The sequence below is a fragment of the Denticeps clupeoides genome, chromosome 6 (assembly GCF_900700375.1).
Source record: "Denticeps clupeoides chromosome 6, fDenClu1.1, whole genome shotgun sequence".
Classification (NCBI taxonomy): domain Eukaryota; kingdom Metazoa; phylum Chordata; class Actinopteri; order Clupeiformes; family Denticipitidae; genus Denticeps; species Denticeps clupeoides.
This window is the reverse complement of record NC_041712.1, coordinates 12,993,307-13,013,261: the sequence shown is the minus strand read 5'-3', so window position 1 is coordinate 13,013,261 and position 19,955 is coordinate 12,993,307. Positions and strand designations below refer to the sequence as shown.

At 39.9% G+C, this 19,955-nt stretch overlaps 1 protein-coding gene across 22 annotated transcripts in view; it reads right to left on the bottom strand.

Moving 5' to 3' along the window:
* The window catches only part of elnb (elastin b), a 28,878-nt gene extending 18,879 nt beyond the window's left edge, over positions 1 to 9,999 (bottom strand). For 18 of the 22 annotated variants that reach the window (XM_028983534.1, XM_028983540.1, XM_028983537.1 and 15 more), the window contains exons 1-18: positions 9,916 to 9,999; positions 8,264 to 8,434; positions 8,075 to 8,164; positions 7,580 to 7,801; positions 6,916 to 6,942; positions 6,574 to 6,801; positions 6,468 to 6,488; positions 5,801 to 6,007; positions 5,692 to 5,718; positions 2,678 to 2,734; positions 2,068 to 2,151; positions 1,898 to 1,945; positions 1,711 to 1,773; positions 1,599 to 1,637; positions 1,407 to 1,484; positions 1,194 to 1,241; positions 828 to 1,106; positions 199 to 393 (exon numbers count right to left, since the gene is read on the bottom strand). In XM_028983534.1, the coding sequence (XP_028839367.1) occupies positions 199 to 393; positions 828 to 1,106; positions 1,194 to 1,241; positions 1,407 to 1,484; positions 1,599 to 1,637; positions 1,711 to 1,773; positions 1,898 to 1,945; positions 2,068 to 2,151; positions 2,678 to 2,734; positions 5,692 to 5,718; positions 5,801 to 6,007; positions 6,468 to 6,488; positions 6,574 to 6,801; positions 6,916 to 6,942; positions 7,580 to 7,801; positions 8,075 to 8,164; positions 8,264 to 8,434; positions 9,916 to 9,997 (1,966 nt within the window). In that variant the 5' untranslated portion in view covers positions 9,998 to 9,999. The remainder of the gene's footprint in view (positions 1 to 198; positions 394 to 827; positions 1,107 to 1,193; positions 1,242 to 1,406; positions 1,485 to 1,598; positions 1,638 to 1,710; positions 1,774 to 1,897; positions 1,946 to 2,067; positions 2,152 to 2,677; positions 2,735 to 5,691; positions 5,719 to 5,800; positions 6,008 to 6,467; positions 6,489 to 6,573; positions 6,802 to 6,915; positions 6,943 to 7,579; positions 7,802 to 8,074; positions 8,165 to 8,263; positions 8,435 to 9,915) is intronic. The other 4 variants (XM_028983535.1, XM_028983550.1, XM_028983553.1 and 1 more) reach the window with 4 other exon arrangements.
* Between the last annotated feature and the right edge of the window lie 9,956 nt (positions 10,000 to 19,955).

Genomic DNA, 19,955 nt, shown 5'->3' with positions numbered 1-19,955 from the left:
AAATATAACTTTTTATCCAAACCAACTCATACAAAATGATTGGCAATAAGAAGTACAACTTTAAAATTCTAAATATTGCACTACAAATAGAACTAAGTACATACATTTTGAATGTATCAGACATTTTAGATACCATTAATTCAGTATGTTCAGTAACCTTAATGTTTAACTGCTGCACTACCAAGTCAAGGAATTTACCTCCAAGTCCTCCTGCACCAAGTCCAGAACCAGGAATAGCTCCAACGCCAGAACCTGGAAGTGCTCCTGCACCAAGTGCAGAACCAGGGAGTCCTCCAGCTATGACTCCAGACCCAGGAAGTGCTCCCACACCAAGACCAGAACCAGGAAGTCCATGAGCTCCAAGACTTCCTATGCCAGCACCAGGTAGTAAGCCTGTAGAAACACAGGGTAATAATTAGCAATAATCAGGCCTTTTAAATCATGCCATGTTAGAAAATGGAGCTATTGTTAAAAAAAAAAAAACTTTTTCCTCACTACTGTACAACTACAATTAAACTAAAATCTATAGTTTGTTCTTAACCAACAGGATTTTTTATGCGAATTATGTACATTATATAGCCCATGCTCAAATGGCTTGTTCCAGTTTATGTTCCAGAAACCATTTGCAATAAGCCTAAAAGGCCTTTTAATTAAATAAGTTACAATTCATGTGTATGTCTTATCAATTAAATTGCATCGATGAAACAATAAATATTTATTTTGCGAAACACAATAAAACACTTACGATACTTTTGAGCTTTCAGAAAAATAACTGGTTCCTAGTTAATTTGGTTTATCTAGGTTAATGGAAACATAGATAACCTCACCTCCTGCAATGCCACCAACACCTGACCCTCCACCAATCCCAGGGACTCCGCCCAGTCCAGGGACACCACCCCCTCCAGGGACACCACCAACTCCTGGGACTCCACCCACTCCAGGGACACCACCCACTCCAGGGACTCCGCCCATTCCAGGTACACCACCAACTCCTGGTACTGCACCCACTCCAGGAATGCCACCAATTCCAGGAACCCCACCAGGCCCAGGAAGAATTCCTGCTCCAGGTATTCCACCCACTCCTGGTAAACCACCTACACCCACACCTAAAACCAAAGGAGAGAAATTATATTGAGCTACAGTAAATGTAAAATGTGTCAACTTTGTTTTGATAGTCATCAAAGCTAGCTTACCATATTTAGCAGCTTTGCTGGCTTTAGGCTTCGATTTAGATCCAGCAGCTAAAAACAATTTAAGAATGATTTTCAGATACTGCAAACCATTAAAGAAACCATTTAACCATTTAAATAATATTTTCAGAATTACTGGTAGTGACTGGTTACAAGGCCTTTACATTGAGTTAAAATATGTTTTAAATATCCTCCATTAAATATGCTTCATTTTACCTCCAGTTTTAGGTGAAATTAAAGGGTATCCACGGAAGATTCCTGGGAGCTGTTGTCCTGAAAAGCCTCCTCGACCACCTTTGTAACCAGATTCTATTACTGATGCTGTTTGTTGTACTTAATGTAATAATGTAGTACAGTTTATAAGTCATTTACTTAACAGAGATTAAACAACTGACCAGTAACCCTTACCATTGGCTCCAATGCCACCCTGACCAAGAACCCCAGCTCCTACAAAATGATTTTAATTGGTTTAAGAGACAAAATCATTCAGGTAAACTAGACCTAATAAAACAAAACTAACCGGTTTGTGGTGTAAGCCCAGATCCTGTGACCACACCAGGCAAAACACCCTGCCCACCAAAACCTGTCATTCAAGATTAAAATGGTAGCACATTGAAGAGAGAGTTGATGACAGAGTATTCAAATTGTCAGTATGAAAAATGTTCCTTTTTCTGCAATAACAAAATTCACTTTGTTTACCCACTCACCTTGACCAGGAACAATTCCACCTTGATAAAGGCCAGGTACACCAACACCTTTATAAATTTTAGAAATCACATTTCAAATTCATCCAATACAAATACAATTTCTAATATAAATTGTTGGTGCTCAATTGAGTTGGTGCTAAATAAAGTTTAAGAAATATGTAGTATATCACCTGGAATTTTTGAAGTTTTTCCAGCAGTCTTTCCTACTGTTCTTGTCCCAACTCCACTGCCTGGAAGACCAGTTTGTGGAAGGACTGGTGAAAGCAAAGAATATTTAAAGCATAATTTTAAATTTGTTAAAAAAAAAAAGAAAAACACAATGCCCTAAATACATTTAAAAGCCATTATGCTTAGTAGTATTGTATATAGTTACCTCCACCAGTCCCAGCTATTGTTTCAACTCCTGGCCTAACTCCAGGCCCAACTCACCTCACGCCTGCCCCACCTGATTTGAGTTGGACATACTGTACATGCATACTGGACAAATTGTCTGAAACTGCAATTTTTTTGTGACACCTGTTTTAACTTCAGCTTGATTTAGCTAATCTTCAGATGTTTTTTTCCATGGACTGTTGGCTGGATACCACTGGTTGGTGAATGCTTGTATAAATATCCTCTCAGGGTTTCTATGAGTATAGCAACACCACACATTCCACCAAAGTATCAGTGTCAAAGCAGTGCCAGTGCCACTGCTGTGTTTAGAATGCATAAAATACCTTATGGATTAATAGGACACATTAATAAGATATACAGTGTGAAAGGGATAAGAACAAGTTTCACCTCCAGGTCTATATCCAGCACCAAGACCTCCAGCTCCCAATGCTCCAGCTCCAAGCCCTTAATAACCATTATAAATATAGGAAAAAAACATCTCATTCACAATGCTGGAACTGAGCCTAAGAATCTTTGTTTAAAAATACATTTACAGCACTGATTAATGAACAATGTGTGTCTGCATATTGAACTGTTTCTTTTAACAAATTGAACAATTTCTGCCTCAACTATTTGTACTGATGATTAATATTTACAATTTAATATTTCTTGTGCAAACCAAATGCAAATTGTTTACTGTTGGGGAGCTTGAAAATGCTTTATTTCATGAGTTATCACACCTGACTATCACACTTTTAATTGATGACTTGAGGTTTTGGAAAATCTATTCAAAATAAAAAACAGAGGAAGCACTTCTTTGACACAAAGCTCAAAATTGATCTGAGGTGCGTCCTGTTTCCCCTGATCATCCTTCAGATGCTTCTACAACTTACTTGGAGTCCACCTCTGGAAAAAACAGTTGATTGGACAGGATTTGGAAAGGCACATGTCTATCTATATAAGGTCCCAAGGTTGACAGTTCATGTCAAAACACACACCAAGCATGAAGGAATTGTCTGAAGAATTTTGAAACAGGACTTTTGGAAACAGGACACCGCTCATCACCAGGCCAATTCCATCACTACAGAAAGCATGGTGGTGGCTAAATGTTTTTCAACTGCAGGTACTGGGAGACTACACAGGAGACTACTCTTGAACTCAGACTGGGGTGATGGTTCATCTTTCAGCAGGACAATGACCCTAAGCACACAACCAAGATGTCAAAGGAGTGGCTCCAGGACAACTCTGTGAAAGTCCTTGAGTGGCCCAGCCAAGAATCCAACTGAACATCACTGGAGAGATCTTTAAATTGTTGTACACCGATGCTCCCCATCCAACTTGATGTAGCTTGAGAGGTGCTGCAAAGAGGAATGGGCAAACTGGCCAAGGATAGGTGTGCCAAGCTTGTGGCATCATATTCAGAAAGACCTGAGGCTTTAATTGTTGCCATAGGTGCATTGACAAAGTATTGATGCCACAAAGGCTGTGAATACTTATGTACACGGTAATTATTTTTTTTTTTTTAAATAAACTTACCAAAACCTAATTTTCACTTTGTCATGTTGGGGTCTTGTGTGTAGAATTCAGAGGACAAAATGTGTTAACTCCATTTTGGAATAACAAAATATGGAAAAAGTGACACACTTTTCTCTACTGGACTTGTACCAGGTGGAGTGCCAGGAGGTAATACATCTTAATGCATATTAGGTGTGAAACATAATGTTTAACTTTGGGCTGCTATCAGTGATTCTGGTGGTGTATAGAGCCAAAAGATGTGTCAATGTCCCAGTATTTATAGACCTGATGAAATGTTTGTTTGTCAGTATCTTGCCTAGTTTATTTCCCCATTACTGATATCAAGGTCAGAAAGCATCTGCTGAGGAAACTTATTTACTTAAGTGTTATTGAATTATTTGTACCTGTGCCTACTCCTAGTTGGAACCCACCATTTACATTTACATTTACAGCATTTACCAGACGCCCTTATCCAGAGCGACTTACAATCAGTAGTTACAGGGACAGTCCCCCCCTGGAGCAACTTAGGGTTAAGTGTCTTGCTCAGGGACACAATGGTAGTAAGTGGGGTTTGAACCTGGTTCTTCTGGTTCATAGGCGAGTGTGTTACCACTAGGCCACTACCAACACCGCATGGTCCACTTGGCCCTATAAATTTTGCACCAATGCCGGCCTGTCCAATTCCACCTGGTCCAACCCTAGCTGGTCCAAGTCCACCAGGTACCAGATCTACTGGACCTACAACCCCTGGAACAATCCTATTTGATCCAACAATGCCTCCTACAGAACACAGCAGATTGCTTTTCATCCCCACATTTACATTTAGCAGATGTCCTTATTCAAAGTGACTTACAATCAGTAGTTACAGGGACAGTTCCACTGGAGACAATTAGGCTTAAGTGTCTTGTGTGACTCTGTGACTTAGGCAACGACCACCCATACCATTCCTGACCATAATGTTTTAGACATTAGACAATGGACAATTCCTAGTATTCAAATGTGTTTTGGGTGGCTTTAAACCAGGTAATGAAAAAACAAATTAAATAAACATGTACTTGAATATCAAACTGCAATGGTGACACCTTTTGTTGTTAATATAAAAAATGCATAAATAATACCTATTCCAATTGCACCAGGGCCAACCCCACCAGTGTCAAGGCCACCAGTGCCAACTCCTCCCGGACCAACCCCACCAGGGCCGACACCACCAGGGCCAAAACCACCAGTGCAGAGAATGCCAGAGCCAACTCCTCCAGGACCAAGCCCACTAGGGCCGACAACTGCCAGTGCCAACTCCTCCAGGACTGACCCCAACAAGGCCAAGTCCACCAGGAAAACTCTGCCCAAATCCAAGGGGACCTGTTCCTAAGATACCAGGACTTACTGCCCTACCACCAAGTCCTCCAAATGCACCTTCAGAAAGTATAGTGTTTGGCCATTGTGTAATGAAATCACCATTTACATGACCATTTACATTGGTAGATTCTCACTGAAGGCATCAAGTGCTAAACACCTCTGGGAACTCCTTCAAGACTGTAAGAAAACCATTTCAGGTGACGACCTCTTGAAGCTCATTGTGAGAATGCCAAGAGTGTGCAAAGCAGTAATCAGAGCAAAGGGTGGCTATTTTGAAGAAGCAAGAAAATAAAACATGTTTTCAGTTATTTCACCTTTTTTTGTTAAGTACATAACTCCACATGTGTTCATTCATAGTTTTGATGCCTTCAGTGAGAATCTACCAATGTAAATGGTCATGAAAATAAAGAAAACACATTGAATGAGAAGGTGTGTCCAAACTTTGGGCCTGTACTGTATGTATAGATAAATTTAAATATAATAATGGTTATTTTATGTAGTTGTTTTCCCATCAAGACAATTTTTTCAAAATGGACATTTTTATTTCTAACCTGTTTTTCCAGGCTTTATACCAGATGCTGTGGAGGGGAAAAAAATATTTCAGTAATACAATTATAGAGACAATGGAGATATTTTATGTAATCAAACAATCTCGTCTACCTTGTCCTACACCACCAGGGCCAGTACCTACACCTCCAGGGCCCAGTAACCCAGGGACCAATCCTCCAGAACCAACCATACCAGGGACCAATCCTCCAGGACCAACTAATCCAGGTACCAATCCTCCAGGGCCCACACCTGGCCCAAATGCACCAGTGCCCAAACCAGTTCCAAGCCCACCAGGCCCAATTCCAGCACCTCCATATCCTGTCAAAATAATAAATAGTTCTGTGGTTCAGTCCATGAAACAACAGTCTTTGTCATGTGGCATAGATGGCACAAGATGATCAATGAGCCTCTAAGACTCTCCTCAACAGCATTCTTAAAATACATCTTCCTCAAAGGAATACATAAATCACTCCCTAGAGTCAATTCAATGGAGCAAAGTTTTAGTGTAATGCTGGGATTGGGATTTAGGTTACCTAGTCACCACATGACGCAAACACACCATGCACTTACACACTCACACTTATAGTAAATTCAGAGTCACCAAATCTATTTGTGTACATGCCTTTTGACAGCAGAAGGAAACTCAAGAACATGGAGGAAACCCACATCAACGCGAGCAAAGCATGCAAATTCTGGGATTCAAATTGGTGCACCACCATGTGGCCCTAAACTACAGTTTCAATAGCTAGATTTATACAAAGGTTTCTTAAATTCTTACCTGTTTTCCCAGGCTTCACTCCTGCTCAAAGACAAAAATATTGAGAGATTAGAATCACATATATGAACATTATGAATATAATATATGTTAAATAAAGACTTAGTACCTAATCCAATTCCTCCTGGTCCAACACCACCTGGTCCAAGACCTCCTGGTGCAACACCACGTGGTCCAACTCCTCCTGGTCCGATACCACCTGGTCCCACTCCTCCTAGTCCAACACCACCCGGTCCAACTCCTCCTGGTCCGATACCACCAACTCCAACTCCTCCAGGTCCAACACCACCTGGTCCGATTCCTCCTGGACCCAGACCCTGACCACCATATACCCCACCTGGTAGATGTTGAACAACAGAATTTACTGTTATGAATAGGCTGAAACAAATAGCATAATATCATATGTAAAGCAGAATGATTTTGAAAGAACATAGGAGAAACACAACTGTACCTGTTTTAGGAGGCTTCAGAAGAGTGCCTGCCAAAGTTATCAGAAAAGGATGTTTTTATTGCTTTTGCAATATTGTCAGAATATCAATAAAGCATTTTCAGATATTGCAAAGATATAATGTTTTTTTTAAGTCATGAATCCAGAGTCTGTTTACTCCAGGTTAATAATGCTAGATTCAGGTTGGTGGGTTTGTTTTGCTACTTCCTGAATACATGGTACACTGTAATACAAATAAATTTGACTAGGACTCAAATTCTCAGATATTTTAGTTCTCAGATAATAGATACAAAAATTTAGTATAGATTTTGATATCAATAACGCTGGCAATGCACTAGGCTACTAGCTACCTGGAGGACCCAATGTTTACATTAAAGACACTTTAAACATAATTCTGCAGCACCAAGCTTGCAAGAAAAAGTTAAAAGAAAGAGTACTCAAAGTATATATATATTATAATGTTATATATATTATTCTAAATTATTCTAATATTTATTCTAAAAACATTCTTTACTTATTAATAAATATATTTAGAAGTTCCTGTGTTGTTTTTTCTCTTATTGTAGTATCAAACACGGTATTGAGTACCCTTGTTAGTATCTTTATTGGGTATGAGTATACACTATTGTTACAGGCCTAACTAGGACAATACTGAAATTTGACCTACCTGCCCCAACACCCCCTGGAAGAAGGCCTCCAGGTCTTACTCCACCAGGAACAACTCCACCAGTCCCAACTGTTCCTGGACCAACACCACCAGGTCCCAATCCTGCAGTACCAACTCCACCAGGAGTGACACCTCCAGGTCCAAAGCCTCCATGAACAACACCTCCGGGTTGCACACCACCAGGACTGACAAGTCCTGGCTGAAGTCCTGTTCCTAGACCCCCTATTCCAAATATAATTGTTAAGAATGCTCAGTCCAACTCTTCCTTCTAAAATAAAAAATAGTGTTTTATATTTAACTTCAATGAAAAAAAACCTTAAATACAGACCTTTTTTTTAGTTTATCCACATATGAACATTTTTTTGGATTCAGCATTTAGAAACATCCCATTTGGGTTTTCTATTCTTTGTACACATATGTTTAGTTTGATTGACTAAATAACATGTTGTACAGCAGCAGACATGTGAGAATTAGCGACAGATAAATATATGGTACCTCCTACACCAGGTACTACACCACCAGGTCCCAGACTTCCACCAGATAGTCCTGTCCCTGGTCCTCCAAGGCCACCAAACCCATAGCCTACTGGTTACATAAGTTTGATTTATACAATATTTGAACCATTAAAAGTTTAAAAAGTACATAATATAATACATTATAATACAATCTAATTTAAAAATGTACCTCCTCCTGCTCCAGGTCCAACACCAGGCCTAAGACCTGTCCCTAGTCCACCTAATGGACCAGTTCCAGTGCCAAGGCCTCCTGCACCAACTCCCAGTCCTCCGGGACCAACCCCAGGTCCCACACCAGTTCCCAGTCCAGTTCCAGCTCCTCCAGTAGGTATGTACACTCCTTCAATGAAATAAGAGTAAACAAATATTTAATGATAAATAAAGATAATTTTGTCATCTGAACACTGTTACATGAACAGTGCCTTACATGGTGGCAAACTTATCAGCTGGATTTTCTGACTTAAGCCATGTCATCATGTTAGTTCTATAACCCTAAACCAACACTTTGCAGGCTTGTGATTGCTGTAGCAGTTCTAGATTGTTTGGCAAAGACAATCACCTCCCCTGAAGTTATAAGCAGAATAAAATATCTCTAAAATATCAGCAAAAAATGTCTGAAATATCAGCATTTTACTGCATATTTATTTATTTAGTGTTTACTGGTGACTTGTGCTTCTATCAGCATTGTGTGGTGTCCTACACACAATGAAATACCAAGTTCATTCAACCTGGAGAAAGCTCACAGTGTCAATATGCATTATTTACTCTATCAACTAAACATGAGCCCAATTAGAGCAAATCTCCTGGGTATCATTGCTTCATTTTGTGTTAGAAATTTGACTACTTTTGGTAGCCACTGTACCAGCTTTTCTATATACACATTTTTAATATTAAGTAATCTCCTGTAACCTCTCAGTGACCCCGGAAAATAAAAAAAAACATTTTCCTCATAGGAGGTCCATGTGCATGAAATGGTACTTGTTCCATTTCACACAAGCAGGAACAAGCCACAGAAAAGACTTTGTAGATGTGACATTATTATATATTACTTCTAAAGGTTGTACAGAGCAAGCATGATATTTGAAAAAAAAAAATTTAATGTTGAAACTGCATCAGGCACAATTAAGCACCATTCAAAAACATTGCAAACAATTAAACCTCAGACTGAGAATCACAGAAGAAATTAGAGGTTGTGCAAACCCTTGCTTCCTAACATAGAACCAGCCAATCACATTTCTAAACATGCCAATGCAAAATGTCACTTGCAATATCATTCAAAATATAATTGTGAAAACATAATAATGAATCAAGTGTATAATTGTAATCAAATATGTATAATGAACCAAACCAAATAACTGAAAAGTTATTGGTTTGGAAAATCACTCCAATGTCAACTATCCTCAGCTATCCTCAGCATGGAGAAAGATCAGACCTTTAGTATGAAATAACTGCCCACAGAACAAATTCACCACATCAGAAACACAGTTTTTCTCATGCTCATCATTGTCAGCATTGATACCTTCACATTTCCAATCAACAGTTCACTAAAACAATCTATGGTTTCTGTCAGGTTATTGAATAAAAAAAACTATTATTTTGTACAATATGAAATAGTACTTCGGTGAAATATTACTTCATCCCCTTTCATTTATAGCACTTTCAGTTTTAGAACTATGTCTAATTTGTCATGATGATCAGGACACACACCATTAAACAAAAAACAATCTAATAAAGAATGGTCCGAGCTCAGTTTTTTTAACCTTCTGCTGAGGGGGTAGAAGCTGCACACCAGGATGTGTGGGTTGCAGATACCTTTCTTACCTCCTTGCTGTGAGCGCTGACTGAGGATCAGGAGGAGAAACACATGCAGGAGCAACACAGCCGCTGTCTTCTCCTTCTCCATCTCTCAGCACTGTGCCCAGCCTTTCCTCCTGAGCTTGGGTTTTATCCTGCCAGAGCCAGCCGAGGTTGCAGACCACCACTCAGAGAAAAGAGGGAGGGGGAACTTGCAGGACATTGTGTAATTAACAGAGAGGACACACGCTTGGTTCATTGGATCATTGGACTGTTATTTTCACCCCCCACATCCCACCCCTAGTGGCTTCAGCTTCCAGGAAAAAAAGGAAGTGTTGGGAGAATAATGGGGGTCCACCAGCAGTGAACAGAGACGTTGCATTCGCCAAATGTTTGCCAAAAGTGAACATCACTATTTCTAGTGCATTTTTTAAAGCTAGTGAAGTACCGAACATGCTCAATAAGGACATTCATTTTCATGCCAATAAAAGACACCAGCGTCTCGATTAATTACACCCAACATGGAGAGTTATTGTGGCCCACAAGTTCTTACAGACACAGAGGAACTGAAGCATGAGCATGTGCCTGTCTGGTGTTTTGTCTCCAGGTCTCTGTGACACAGAGTAAAAGGTCTGGCTGGGTTCCCTTCAGCCTGTGTTTGTTGGTAAAACATTACTTCCTGGCGAGCTCATGAAGTCATGCTAGACTTAAAAAAATTGATGAAATGCACCCCTTGCTATTCAGAGCCAGACTTTAGTGAGCAGTGAGAACAGAACATTCAATCAGGTTTGTAGCTTCATAAGCCAGTAAAAGACTTTCCCCTGAAGACGGTAAGTAAACTTGGAGTATCATGCTATACCAACATGTTTATCAGATATGTAACCAACCAAATTTCATTCTACTTCTTAATAGGAAGAAAGCGTACCACATGTTCATATATTCCCTTATAGAACCATTTGATTTTGGATGAGATCACTGATACATGTGGCTACTAGCCCACACTAAGGCATCTAGATAGTTTCTGGGAATGGTTCCATTTAGAAATGTATTAAATTAATGTTAAAATGCTTCTCAAGTATTCAGATTATCTCCAGATTTGGTTTCAAATCACCGCTTAGGTCATCAATTGTGTGGAGCCTGAAAATGCTGAACGTTCTCTGATTGGCTATTGAAATAAGTCACTGTATTTAGCTTCACGTGTAATGTTAGCTGAGCAGAACATGGTTTCAGAAACAGAAATGTTTACAGAACTGTTGTGCATAAGTCTTATTGATTGAGAGACTGGCTTGAAATCATTTATTAAGTGCAAGCTAGGCAGGGTTTTTGAGTCTTATAAAATAGCCTCAAAGCAATTTTTGTACAGTCTGCATTACAGATATGCATATTAACCCTGGCATCGGTACAGTTAGAGCTGGACTTTCTGCTGAATCTGATCTGAAACTCTCTAGATCTTCAGAAAGCTTTATCAGCACTAAATACTCTTGTCCTCTGTGACTTTGGTCTATTTGCTAATAGACATTGGGTACTCATCTCTTCGGTGATCTGGATGTCAAAGGTGTTCTCTCAATAGACTGATTGCTAGTCACCCAGGTGTCTATTAAACAAGTAAAACACACTGTATCACCAATTTGTTGTTAGGGGAGTGTGGGTTAGTGACCTGACATTTTCCTGGATGTGCTCCATGTCACTGCATCCCTTTTTGATTGTGTTGTTCTCCTTGTTTGGTTTCATTGTTTCTGCCAAAGCTCTAGTGTAGAAGCAGAACACTGTTTTCTGCCAGGGGGTAACTGGCTGAATCAGAGATGATGTCATCTGTTCTCTAAAAGAAATATTTTAAAAAAGGCATGATAATATGATGTACACTCAAGCACACAACTTTTTTTTTCTGGGTATTTGTTCTTTGTTCGTATAATAGCTTTTAGATTTAACATTTAATGCATGCATCTAAAGGGTAAAGATCAGTAACCTTTTCATTACGTTTTCCAAGCACACCAAGTAAAGAAAACACAAACATGAAGGAGTTCATGAAGGAGACACCAAAGAAACATCTGCAGCCTTGTTTTCAGGAGAATCTAAAGGCAATTGAGGCCTTTTGAAGAGTCTCACTTCCTCATTTAAAATAAATCTCCTGGCATGAAAGTCAACGGATGTGTGCAAAAGTGATACAAGACTAAAACACAGGGAGAACTGAAGTAAAGGTATCGTGGTGGAAATCAAGTGATCTTAGAAATACCTCTATGTATGTCAAAACAACAATAAAACACATTCTCCACATGGAACATGTTCTCCATAAAATAGCCCATAAATTACCAGACATTCAGGAACCAAAGTGCTCTCAGAGTAGTGCTTACTAATGATATTAAGATTGGTATCAAAGCACTTCCATGCTGGAGATGGTGATGTCTTACATACAGAGCTGGTGCCTATTTGCTGGTCTCTTGCTTCTCCTCATGTGTTCCTAGAAAGTTTAGGTGACGTTTAGAGTTTATATCAGACCTGCATCCATGACTTTGTTTTTGGCCAAGCTTATAAGCGATGCTGGCATCCAACACCGTCTGGGCAGTTTGCAAATGAGCTCCAGATCATGTCTGACTACACTGGGTTTTACACAAACATTCTCATAATGTTCTCTTCATGTTTGTTAGAGCTGTGTGGGCCAACTGAGTCACTACCAAATGGCTTCATATGTGGAGGTAGGGGGTTAGTTCTCCTGCAACAGAAATCCCATAATTGGACAAAAAAAAAGTATTGCCCAATTTAAACATTCAGAAAATCCCATGGCAAATAACTTTGATGGAGCAACATAGTTATGCTGTGATATAAGAGCAGAATAAAATGTAGAAAGAAAGGAGATAAAAAAACATACATTTCTTTCATGCATGTTTTAATATTAGAAACAATAATTTTTTTGGATTTGGATGTGGCAACCAAAAGGAATGCGCTATAATTAAAGTTTTGGATGACTTATTAATGCTTGTGTAGATATGATGCTTGAACGCAACAGATGGAATTCATTTTACTCTTATATATCAAAATGTTCTTTATTTTCCCTCCTTCCTTGCCCTTGAAGCACACATGCTAATTCCCTTGAGACTGATACCCCTGAGACTGTGCCCAGCTTCACCCTTTGCCAAGGCTCAGAGTCATATCAAATCTCAGTTTGAAAAAGCTGCCAAATGGGACCCGTTTTCTGGTTTACCTAACGTCTACCTTGCGTTTTTCCAAAGTCTGCTGCCTATATAAGGTTCTGCATGATGGTCAATTTCATTTCAGCCCCAGAGGCCACCTCTCAGTTTAAACCAACTCAAAGAAACATAGTCTGGTGTGACTGGTATGGAGGAGGTCATGTGTTCCCCTCAGATAAACCAGAATCAGGAGCTGCTCAGACCTGCCTCACACACCTGCATGATCAGCAAAAGCTCATATACGAATACTAACCTAATACTAACACACGCACATGCACACACACTCACACACACACACACACACACACACACACACACACACACACCAAAAAAAAATAGGTCTAGCACTTAACAATTCCCTAGCATGTTCTATTCTTGACAAGTTAGGCTTTATCAGGGCTTTTAGTTTTGTAACTCAAAATCTATGGAAACCGAATGAGAATTGCTGGTGTCTTCCTCTTGTAAGTCGCTTTGGATAAAAGTATCTGCCCAGCAAAGTAAAGAAAAGGAAAGTAAAGGAAAGTAAAGCTCATGGGTTTCAATGGCAACAAGTTTGACACAAACAGTTTATTGTACATTGAGTTACAGTATTTAGCATTGACACTAGAGGACAATAATACAATGCTAATTACTTTTACAGCACTGGCACATTTGGAGAAACTAAGGGAATCTGTCTGAGAACCAGCATCATGAATGCCTTTATTAATTTGTCTGCATTTAGTAAATGTAATGGAAATGATATGTTGCCTTCTTACATATAATCTGTGGATATCTAGCTTGAAACTGAAACATGATTCTGGGCATTCCAAAGTAGGGTGTTGACTAATGGAATACGACACTTAAAAGAGTGTTTATCTGTGCCACTGCTAAAGCAAGAAAAAACCTGTGAGAACAGGGCCGGACACTATTTGATGAATTTGGCCTGAACAAACAGGACATTCTGATTGGAATTAGTTAAAGGATAAAGTATATGCTGCTTGGAGAAGGCCAACGTGTGGGCACAAGATGACTGAACATTATGGATGGATACACCAAGGCATAGAAGATTTAATAGGATCAGATCATTGCACCATGATAGCTTTGGACAGTGTTTAAATCTCTGCATGACAGTCTAAAGTAGCCGTGTCAAGAGATTTCTTCCAGAGAGGACTTTTAGGGAAGAAATATCTTCAGCTAAATTGTCTGTTACATAGTGGCACTGCAAAGTGCATGAGCTTTTAGAATAATGGCAGCAGCTAAGTGACTGCAGCACAGCTTTAAAAACAATGTGTGAGATCACATGAGTTATATGGTGTGATGTTGTCTGCCATAGTGAGCTTTCTCCCATGGCCCACATGCACAGGGGTCACAACAACAACACAACAATAACATGACCTTAAGAAAACTGTTAAGGGCCGCTCTGTACAGGCGATCATTAATCAAAAAAGCCGTACAAAAACAGCAGGCCAAGAGATGTGGGAATGGGTGGATTCAAGGCCAATCTGTGTGCCCACTGAGGTCAGCCCTACAAAGAAAACACTTTGACATGGCAAGGCCTTTGCAGTACTAACAATAGAGTGTATCTATTTTTTTATGTGGGACCTGAAGATTTTCTTTTACTTCTAAAACCTTATAATAAGGTTCTTATCCTAATTTACAACTTTTTTTTGACATAAGATAAAATGCCAGACACATGTTTAAACTACACTAGTCAGCCAAAACATTAAAACCACCCTGCTTAATATAGTGTATTAAGAGCTTCTACAAAACCTCTAATCCGTGGACTCCACAAGCCCTCTGCAGTTTTTTCTGTATCTGGCACAAAGATCACAGATCCTTTGTCTCCAGTAAGTGGTAAAGTGGGGTCTTCATGGATATCAAAGCCATCAGATGCTTCGCTGGATAACTGAACCTTTTAGGCAAATTGTGGTTCCTCAAAGGATTCCCAAATTATTCCAGAAATGTGGTAGGTCCAGGTCCAAGAAGGGGTTGACACGGTGTGCAATCTTTTAGGTTTGTTTTGAAATCATGTCCACAAGAATACGTTCCTTCAATAGATGGCTGGTGGATGTCAGTTGGCCTGGTTTCTTCCCTATTATTTTAATGAATGATTAGATTATTGCATTATACATTTATTAGTGTAAACTACATTATTGTACTAGCATTATTTCTATCCAATAAGCTAAAAGTTCTGGACACGTACAGTAGTGTAAATGTAGTTGCATTGCTTGCTGTGCATTCTTTTCATCCATTTCCATATATATTTTAAATTAAAAAATGTATATTTTCCATGCTGTCAAAGCCCCTAATTTCACCTTTGTGCCTTTATACTTTTCTGTCACCACTCCGTCCTGTAGACTGTAGACCAAAACAATGGAGCTTATCAAGAAAGGCCAAGCAATTTTTCGTTTTTTTTTTAAGTGAAAGTGAAGTGATTGTCATTGTGAAACACAGCATGGCACATGGTGCCCACAATTAAATGGACGGTGTTTTGGTCAGTGGTACCTCAGTGGCACCTTGGCGGTTTGGGATTCGAACTGGCAACCTTCTTTACAGGTCTGCTTCCTTACTGGCTAGGCCAACCACTGCATCATTAACTGGATCATACTGGCTGTTCAGCTTTTGCCTTAATTTAGTGTAACAGCCAACACAATAACCTCAAGTTTGTTTAGCAATCGGTGAAGAGGGAATTTTCAGTCTCATTTCATTTGCCGATCTGAGAGGGCATGCAGGAGTGTAGCTAGGTAGTAGTGTATTTATGGGTGTATTTTGGCTGATTGAAGATGAGATGGGCTGCCATATTTTGGATCATCTGGAGTGGTTTTATGGTGACTGCAGAGGCTCCAGCCAGGAGGGAGTTACAATAGTCGAGTTTTGAGATGAACATTGCCTGGATGAGGAGCTGCGTAGCCTATTGTGAGAGAAAAGGCATAATCTTGCGAATGTTGTAGAGAGTGAACCTGCAGGATCTGGAAATCGCAGCAACGTGTTGGTTCAGGCTCAGTTTGTCGTCAATCCAAACTCCAAGGCTTTTTGCAGACGCCATGGGTATTACGCTGACATTTTGTTATATAGGTCTTAGTGATCCCCTAATGCTGTATCTGAAGTCTCTTTTAGAAATTCAGTCTTGGTGCAGAATTATGTGTAACTTTGGTTTCTATAGCTTTAAATACTAATGAGGAGGAGAGAGGCGGGATGAGGAGAACAGTTGTAGGGGCATTCGCAGTAATGACGTCATCAACACCATTTAACAACCACAATGTTTCATGCAGGTGGCCTAGTGGTTAAGGAAGTGGCAATCAGAAGGTTGGCAGTTCGAATCCTGATTGCCAAGTTGCCACTGAGGTGTAACTGAGCAAAGCCCCGTCCCCACACACTGCTCCCCGGGTGCCTGTCATGGCTGCCCACTGCTTACCACGGGTAATGGGTTAAAAGCAGAGGACACATTTCGTTGTGTCACCGTGTGCTGTGACAATCACTTCAATCTCTACTGATGCTCATTAGTCAGGACATCAGTCCATTACATAGAGAACACACAATAGGACAACTTTGGCATTACCCATTTAGGCAACCTGTAAATCTTCAACCTGAACACAAAGCATGAACTCTAGACTGTAGGAACTGCATTTGGCTAGTGAAGCAGCATTGCCATTGTGTAGATACGTCATTGTTTGTTCCTCTAATTTAAGTAATTGGTCTTAGCCATTATAATTCTCTCTGATTTTTGTGCATCATATAGGAAACCTTGAAAAAGCAGACCAGCGTGTCTTGCGGCCTTGTCTTGTTGACGTTGCTGCATCAGCATGCTAACCCCTGGGTAAAGCTCTTGCTTGCAGCATTCCTGTCATTAAGCCACCTTACTTCATCAGTCCTTGACTCCAAACACAGGTGCAAGGTCTTAAAGAGAAAACTGAGCTGAGGAAATGCATTCAACCTTAGAGTTCACATTGGGGAAGGGGCTTTTAGTAATTCAAGTTTGGCTCTGACATGCAATCTTACTCATTTTCCAGAGGGACACACCACTGACAACCCCACTGCTAACTGTCATAATGGATGACATATGTCAGGATCTCCATGAAGTGATTTGCAATCAGCAAATTGCTCTTCTGTCATCACAGATTCATACTTAAACTCAATTTAGACTGTTCATATCAGATCCCATTGTGCATGTATATTACTATGGTCATGAAGCAAATCTTTGGACAAGGAATACAGCATGCATATTTGAATGGGTCAGAAAGACACAATGCATAACTTTGGTATCTTGGCACTGCATTTTTCTGTCACAATCTAAATACATTTTTGTGGTTAATAATCTTACATTCAAATAGGCAAATACTGGATAAATGTTTGCATATGAATATGTTGGATTTTGTTTGCAATTAAATGTGCAGTGATATATTGTATCTTACAATGCTTATTTAAAGCATGTCTCATGAACACAATCCCAACTCCAGGATGGCATTAGATGACATGTATCAGAGTGAGAAGATTTAACTGTCTATTTATTGATACTGAGGTTCTTTGTGCCAACCAGCGCAAAGGTTTCAGCACCTTTAATATTTGAATATCAGATAGTTGGAAAGATATTTGTAAAAATGTATACAGAATTTGTGGATGCATGAACAGCTTAGCTGTGGAAAACAATGAACCCTCTGCATGTTCTCAAACTCTACAGTATCTTACAAAACATGCACACAGGACACTGTTTCAAAGCGTTATCCATGTCTATGTTGTGATATAATAAAGAGGCATAAATGCTGGCTGCAAGTGCATTTAGATGTCTGAACTGGTAGATGCTAACCATGTGGTTTCTGGGTGTCAGCCTTTTATCAGCATGATGAATGTCAGACTGGGTGAGAGCAGGCAGGGTGGACTGTGCGATAGAGAGATAGGGTACGATACAGCGGGGTGTAAAAAATCACACAGTCTGTCTGAGGTAATGCTGTATGATAATGCATAAACATGTTTAACATCGTAATATGCCTGCACTGTCACGTTTCCTGGGCAAATGCACACAGTTCAGATTTTGCCCACTGACTAAAATTTGTCAAAGACCTGGAATTGAATCACTGCAAATGAAAGAGTTTATTATAGCAGTCTGCATATACTTTTGTTCACATTTATACTAACCCTCCTGGGAAAATCAGATCTGGTATTTTTAAGAGCTGAGCAATTGCTTGCTGGTTTCTAAAAGATAAAGTTCATTCATTACTTGCTGGTTGCTATTGACCCTTTCATACTCATTAGCAGTGTTTTAGTATACACGTGTTGTTAGAGTGAGAGCTCTGGAGAAGTAGCTTAAACTGGTTGGAGACGGTTGAAAATGCTACATTCTGTGACACGTCATGACAGAGTGAAATATAAAATCCACTGCAAGACTGCCATGTCATGCTTCAGACATCATTCGCACATGCCCCTTATCCTGTGCTCTGAACCACTGAACAAACAATGTGAGGGAATTTAATCGGTCTGATTCTCAAGGTGAAAATACCTATGGTTGCGGTGTCAGTCAATGCCTTGGCAAGCCGAGGCATTCTTTTTGGGGCACATACCTGCATCTCAGCCTGTTACCATACATAGCATGCGGGCCATCAGACTGGGTGAAATAAATTCTGAATTTAGAGCATCTGGCAACAATGCCCATGAACTTAATGCTAAAACTATGAGCGGTTACGTCTTTCTCGCTCTCATTTCTTTTTTTCTCTTTTTCCTCTGCTTACAGTGGAGGCATAATGCAATGCTACTGACATCAAAGCTCCTACTAAACTCCTTTGAGTTTATTGTTAAATATATAAGTGCTGCAGGACTTAAGATAATAAACTGAATGCCAAAACGGTTTGTTTTTGGAGGTGATTACATGCCATTGTTCAGTGTAGTGATGATGCAAAAAAGCTAGAATGTCAGAAAGACAGAATCAGAGTAAAATCTAGATCAGCATGTGTTGAGCCAGTTTTGGTGGTATTTTATTTCACATAAGAATTCACAGAACATCAATCCATTTGTCATTTTAGAACTGCCTGCCCGCCCTGAATGCATCTTAACCTTTCCGAAACCCCAATTTTTTGTGATTAGTCAGCTATTAAATCTTAATTATAAGATTTTAAGTCTCTGCAGTCATGGTTTTGTGGTACAGACTGTCCTAGTTACTTCAGTTCACCCCAGGATCACATATTCCTTCCCATGCTTGTTCGAGATATGAGGGAACCTCAACAACGTTATCTCGGCTATGGGCCGTGGGCTAGGGCTGACCTCACTTTTCTAAATCTGAAAATATTTTCAGTATTTGAACAGGGTCATTGTTTTACTTCTGAGATCACAGACAATCTGTCAGTGGCCTTCAGAGGATACAGCTTCTCCCATGTAGCAATTCACGTTCGAAGTCACCCAGGACCTTAAACATTCACTGGAAGAAAAATAAAAGTAGAAGAACACAATTTAATGTATGAACAAGTCCATCTAGCAACATTCTGTACATTTTCATAACTTTATTTCTTATCTGGCATGGATAGTGAGAGCATACAGTCTCCGTTCACACAAGGTCTGAGTCAGGATTTGAACACACAACCTTGGAGTTCTGAGGCCATCATGTGGCCCTTAAACATGCCTTTATGTTCACAATCAGGCAACCATGATCAATAAATAATCATCACCACATTTGCAAGATAAAGTATCTCTTCATCTAATCCAATTAATTGTCCAAGATCACAGCAGAAAAGGGGTGAAATTATACAATTAAACAATTAATGCGGCCCCGTAATCAGAAGGTTGCCGGTTCGAATCCCGATACGCCAAGGTGCCACTGAGGTGCCACTGAGCAAAGCACCGTCCCCACACACTGCTCCCCGGGTGCCTGTCATGGCTGCCCACTGCTCCCTCAGGGAGTTGGGCTCAATGCAGAGG